Raw genomic sequence first — 6,453 nt, 5'->3', positions numbered from 1 at the left:
GTCCGACACGCGCTCGCGAATGCTCATCGTTATTACTGTCTGTCCGTTATTGTTAAGTGTTAAGTGTAAGCCCAAAACGAAACATAAAACCTTTTCTTCCCCTTCCAGGACCGGACCTGTCGGATACTCCCCTCTGCTTCACACTCATTTTCGTCCCCCCTTCTCTTTGTAGAAGCATTCCAAAGATGGGCAACAACCAGAGCACGCCACTCTCACTCCTTGTTACCAATTTTAAGGATGTGAAGGCTCGGGGGCGTAACTTAAGTGTAGAACTAAAGAAGGGAAAGCTAGTTACTTTCTGCCGTTCGGAGTGGCCCTCTTTCAGCGTAGGGTGGCCCTCCGAAGGAACTTTCTGTCTCTCTATTATTACTAAGGTAAAAACTAAGATTTTCCTGCCAGGGCAGTCAGGACATCCTGATCAAATTCCTTATATTCTAGTGTGGCAGGATCTTGTGGAAAACCCACCACCCTGGATAACTCCATTCATCCCTGAGCCCTGCAAAGTCCTAGTAACGCGACCTACAAGACAAAAGACTCCCTCTGCTCCCTCGGCCCCTGTGCTGCCGGACAGCCAGGACCCCCTAACGTTAGAACCCACATTTCCCCCACCATATCCGCACCTTATCCCGCAGGACCCAGTCCCCCAGGGTGGTGCTTCCGTAGAAGGAAACCGAGAAGCGGAAGCAGCCGAGAGCGAAAGTAACCTGGGGGGGCCGGCCGGCCGAACACAAGGCCGCGTACAGCGGGACCAAGCTTCCCGACTCCCTGACTCCACCGTAGCCCTGCCTCTCAGAGAAATAGGATCGCTCGATGATACCGGGCTCTCCCGTCTCATGTATTGGCCTTTTTCCACCAGTGATTTATACAATTGGAAGTCCCAAAATGCTCGGTTCTCAGATAATCCCAAAGATCTAACCTCGTTGTTAGACAGTGTCATGTTTACTCACCAGCCGACCTGGGATGACTGTCAACAGCTCCTCCGAATCCTGTTCACAACGGAGGAGCGGGAAAGAATCCAAGTTGAGAGCAGAAAACTGGTTCCAGAAGATGACGGCCAGCCAACTGCAAATCCTGACCTCATTAATGCGGCTTTCCCTTTGACCAGGCCCAGATGGGACTACAACACGGCATAAGGTAGGGGACGACTGCTCATTTATCGCCAGACTCTAATGGCGGGTCTCCGGGCTGCAGCTCGCAAGCCCACCAATTTGGCTAAAGTATATTCTGTGTTACAAGGTAAGACAGAAAGCCCCGCTGTGTATTTAGAGAGATTAATGGAAGCCTTCAGACAGTTTACCCCTATGGACCCGGAAGCACCGGAAAATCAGGCAGCGGTAGTAATGTCCTTTGTAAACCAGGCAACACCAGATATTAAAAGAAAACTCCAGAAATTAGAAGGTTTAGAGGGAAAGCAGATTCAGGACCTCCTTCAGATGGCCCAGCGAGTTTATAATAATAGGGATACTCCAGAAGAAAAACAGTTCAAGGCAACCAAAGAAATGACCAAAGTCTTAGTAGCAGCTTTCCCCCAGGCAGGAAATGGCCAAAACAGAAAGCAGAAAAAGCAAGGCCCTAGGCAAGGATTAGAAAAAGATCAGTGTGCTTATTGCAAGGAACGTGGCCACTGGATTAAAGACTGCCCAAAGAAACGGAGACCAGCTAACCCTACCTCCGTACTCGTTACCCAGGACTCTGACTAGGGAGGACGGGGTTCGGACCCCCTCCCCGAACCCAGGGTAACTTTGCAAGTGGAGGGGTCCCCAGTTCGCTTCTTGGTCGATACTGGGGCGGAACGCTCAGTCCTAACCAAACCAATTGGAAAAATGTCTAAGAAAACATCCTGGGTGCACGGGGCCACAGGCATCAAAAAATACTCCTGGACAACCCAGAGGACTGTAGACTTAGGAACGGGAAAAGTCTCCCATTCCTTCCTAGTCATCCCAGAGAGCCCCTGCCCTCTACTAGGGAGGGACTTGCTGACAAAGATGGGGGCCCAAATCCACTTTGAGCCAGAAGGGCCCAAGATAACTGATTCCCAAAACAGGCCAATATCTATCCTGACTATCACCTTAGAAGATGAGTACCGACTCCATCAAGAGCAAAAGCCCCCCGATCAGGGAATTGACTCTTGGCTCCAGCGTTTCCCTGAAGCGTGGGCAGAAACTGGAGGCTTGGGGCTAGCTAAACATCGACCTGCCATATTTGTGGAAGTTAAGCCAGGGACGGACCCGGTTCGGGTTCGGCAATATCCTATGCCCCTGGAGGCAAGAGAAGGAATTACGCCCCATATCCGCCGACTCCTAGACCAGGGAGTCCTACGGGCTTGCCACTCATCCTGGAATATTCCACTGTTACCTGTTCGTAAATCCAACAGTACGGACTACAGGCCAGTACAGGATTTAAGAGAAGTTAATAAAAGGGTCATGGACATACATCCCACTGTGCCCAATCCATACACCCTTCTGAGTGCCTTACATCCCAAAAAACAGTGGTATACCGTTCTTGATCTAAAAGACGCTTTCTTCAGCCTTCCTCTGGCTCCCAAAAGTCAAGAACTCTTTGCATTTCAATGGACGGATCCTGAGAGGGGCATCAACTGTCAGCTAACATGGACCAGACTGCCACAAGGGTTCAAGAACTCGCCAACCCTGTTCGATGAAGCCCTTCATGAAGATCTGGGTGAGTACCGGTGGCAACACCCTGAAATAACTCTTTTGCAATATGTTGATGATCTCTTAATAGCGGCCAGGTCCCCGGAAACTTGTGTTCGAGGGACTGAGGACCTCCTGAAGACTCTGGGGGAGCTAGGCTACCGAGCCTCAGCAACAAAGGCTCAGATCTGCAAGTCAGAGGTAACTTATCTGGGGTACCTATTAAAAGGGGGGCAACGCTGGCTAACCAAAGCCCGAAAGGAAACAGTCCTACGCATCCCTAGACCCCAGTCAACACGGCAAGTGAGAGAATTCCTGGGGTCAGCAGGGTTCTGTAGGTTATGGATACCCGGATTTGCTGAGTTAGCCAAGCCCCTATACCAGGCAACAAAGGAACGGCAGCCCTTCAATTGGACGGGAGAAGCTGAGCTGGCCTTTCAGCAAATCAAAACTGCCTTGTTATCAGCCCCCGCGCTGGGGCTCCCTGATGTCTCCAAGCCCTTCCACTTATACGTGGATGAAAGTAAGGGTGTTGCAAAAGCCGTGTTAACACAGTACCTAGGCCCCTGGCAGAGGCCAGTTGCCTATTTGTCAAAAAAATTAGATTCAGTGGCTGCTGGCTGGCCACCCTGCCTCCGGATAATTGCGGCGACCGCCCTAATGGTCCGAGACGCTGATAGACTTATCATGGGGCAAGAGTTGCGCGTTATAACCCCGCATGCCATTGAAGGCGTCCTCCGGCAGCCGCCGGACCGATGGATGAGTAGCGCCCGGCTCACCCACTATCAAGGACTGCTGTTAAACCCCCTCAGAATAACTTTTCTGCCCCCAACCTCTTTAAACCCTGCTTCACTGCTGCCAAATCCAGACTTGGACGCCCCGTCCCATGAGTGCACTGAGATACTGGCTCAGGTGCATGGGGTGCGGGAGGACCTGCAAGATCGTCCGCTCCCCGACACAGAACTCACCTGGTTCACTGATGGCAGCAGCTATGTCCACCAAGGCCAGCGGTACGCAGGAGCGGCTGTAACGTCAGAGACTGAGGTAATCTGGGTGGAACCCTTGCCTCCAGGGACATCGGCCCAAAGAGCCGAACTGATAGCCCTTACACAGGCCCTCACCCTAGGGGCAGAGAAAAAACTAACAGTATACACGGATAGCCGCTATGCTTTCGCTACTGCGCACATACATGGGGCCATCTACAGAGAAAGGGGACTATTAACAGCTGAAGGCAAAGAAATAAAAAACAAGCAAGAGATCCTAGCTCTATTAACTGCTTTGTGGAAACCAAAGAAATTGGCTATCGTACATTGCCCTGGGCATCAGAAACCAACTACGCCAATTGCTCGAGGCAACTTCTTAGCTGACCAAACCGCAAGGAGCATAGCAAAAGCTCCCAGTCAGCTCCTCGCGCTCCAGCTCCCCGATCCTGGCCCGCGAAATTTGCCATGTTTTCCCGACTATACCGAACAGGATCGCGAATGGATGAACACGCTTCCCCTAAAACAGGTTAAAAATGGGTGGTGGACTGATATAAATGACCAAACCATCCTACCAGAAAAATTAGGACGGCAGGTGTTGGAACACATCCACCGGACAACCCACCTGGGTGCCCGGCGAATGATGGACTTAATCAGGCACGCCAAGTTTAGAATCAGGCGCATAGCTGAACTGGCCAGCAATGTCACAACAAATTGCAAAGCCTGCCAACTAAACAACGCTTGCCCCCAAACCCAGACCACCGCAGGAATTAGGTGTAGAGGAACTAGGCCTGGTATCTATTGGGAAATAGACTTTACTGAGATAAAGCCTGGAAAATATAGGTATCAGTACTTACTTGTCTTTGTAGATACTTTTTCAGGATGGACAGAAGCGTTCCCAACTAAGAGAGAAACTGCTCAGGTTGTAGCAAAGAAAATTTTGGAAGAAATCCTCCCCAGGTATGGCTTTCCCATCCAAATAGGGTCAGACAATGGACCAGCCTTCGTTGCTAAGGTAAGTCAGGATTTGGCTTCCATTCTGGGGGCAAATTGGAAATTACATTGTGCTTATAGGCCCCAAAGCTCAGGACAGGTAGAAAGGATGAATCGGACTCTGAAGGAGACCTTAACTAAATTGACCATGGAGACTGGCGCTAATTGGGTAGTACTTCTCCCCTACGCTCTGTTCCGGGCCCGAAATACCCCTTACAGACTAGGCCTCACACCATATGAAATCATGTATGGCAGACCCCCACCCCTGGTCCCCAGTCTAAAAGATGACTTACTCAAACCTGAAACTGAAAATGTCTCTGAGCTCCTGTTCTCCTTACAAGCCTTACAGAAAATTCACCAGGAAATTTGGCCCAGACTACGAGAACTGTACGAGGCAGGACCTCCGCCGACGCCTCATCCGTTCCAGCCGGGAGACTGGGTCCTAGTCAAGGGCCACCGGCAAGAAACTCTTCAACCCAGGTGGAAAGGACCACTGCAAGTACTCCTGACTACTCCCACCGCTCTCAAAGTAGAAGGCATCGCTTCGTGGATCCACTACACACACGTCAAACCAGTGGACCCAACATCCGACCTTCTCGAGCCGTCTGGAGCACCGGTTACATGGACTATAGACAAAGCTAAGAACAATCCCTTAAAGCTAACCCTGCGCCGTCATCCCCATAGCCGTAACCATGTCTAGCTTACCTATGCTTTTATGCCTTATGCATCTGACTCTCCTCACTGCTGCACTGTCTAATCCCTATGTCTGGAGGTTCTGGCTCTATGAGAACAAAACTCACCCCGGGGAAACCCCCCAAGCGGGTAAACTGCTAGCTAGCGCAGACTGCCCCCCCTCAGGGTGTAATACTATAGTTTACCTCAATTTCACTAGGTTCCAGATTGCCCAACCAGCAATACCCATGATCTGTTTTGAATATGATCAAACCGAATATAATTGTAAAAATTATTGGTGGCACCAGAGTGCAGGTTGCCCATATAGCTACTGTAAGACGCACTCTGTCCGATACTGGAGAGAACAACAAGGGTGGTATTTTTACAAAACTGAGTCTCCCGTCACTTACACTTGGATAATTAGAGACCCATGGGACTCTCGGTGGACAACCCCACAACATGGGGGAGTATATTACTCATCAACTAGTACCTGGCCCAGTAGCCATTTATATCTGTGGAGAAGTCTAGTCCAGATTCAACCCTTAATCCACACACAAATCCACAGGCAAGAAACCAAGCTATCACAAGACTTGCAGCCCTTCTCCTGGCTAACTCTATTACGGGAAGGGCTAGCATTCGCCAACCTCACTGGTTTAGGCGACCTGTCCTCTTGCTTTATGTGTGCAACCCTAGGAAGACCACCATTAACGGCTGTTCCTCTATCCTCCCCTCCCACAAACTATACAGGTTTTAACTCATCGATAGTCACGATACCCGATGTAGCCCTGTACCGTGACCCATACCAAGAGAAATACCCCTATTGTTATTCGGCATTTAGCAACAGCCTCTGTAACCAATCGGCTACATACCCTAATAGTCCCATATATGCTCCCCCTGGTGTGTTCTTCTGGTGTAATATGACTCTGTTAAAAACTCTGTCCAAAAGCATCTCTGACGGACAGTTGTGTATCCCTGTTACCCTAGTTCCCCGACTGACACTGCTAACCCCGGCAGAGTTCATAGGCTGGGCAGGGACCGCCCCAACTAAAACTGCGCGACATAGACGAGCAGTTTTTCTACCACTAATTGCCGGAATATCCTTAACCACCTCTGTCGTCGCAGCGGGGTTAGCAGGAGGGGCCCTACAACACTCCATG

General features: G+C 50.4%; 1 protein-coding gene across 1 annotated transcript; it reads left to right on the top strand.

Moving 5' to 3' along the window:
- The first annotated feature begins 3,332 nt into the window (after positions 1 to 3,332).
- LOC144336299 (uncharacterized) lies at positions 3,333 to 5,195 on the top strand. Its single transcript, XM_077974264.1, has 2 exons — positions 3,333 to 4,646; positions 4,966 to 5,195. Exons 1-2 carry the CDS (start codon positions 3,339 to 3,341, stop codon positions 5,068 to 5,070), a joined length of 1,413 nt encoding a protein of 470 aa, XP_077830390.1. The 5' UTR covers positions 3,333 to 3,338; the 3' UTR covers positions 5,071 to 5,195.
- Positions 5,196 to 6,453: the final 1,258 nt, after the last annotated feature.

This window comes from Macaca mulatta, chromosome 17 (genome assembly GCF_049350105.2).
Source record: "Macaca mulatta isolate MMU2019108-1 chromosome 17, T2T-MMU8v2.0, whole genome shotgun sequence".
Lineage (NCBI taxonomy): Eukaryota > Metazoa > Chordata > Mammalia > Primates > Cercopithecidae > Macaca > Macaca mulatta.
Note: the sequence above shows the minus strand (reverse complement) of the source record. Positions and strands in the feature narration are given on the sequence as shown.

Coding starts and splice junctions, on each gene's coding strand:
- LOC144336299 (XM_077974264.1), top strand. CDS start 3,339: ATGGGGCAAGAGTTGCGCGTTATAACCCCGCATGCCATTGAAGGCGTC. Junction 4,647..4,965: donor GACCAGCCTTCGTTGCTAAG/GTAAGTCAGGAT, acceptor TCTCCTTACAAG/CCTTACAGAAAATTCACCAG.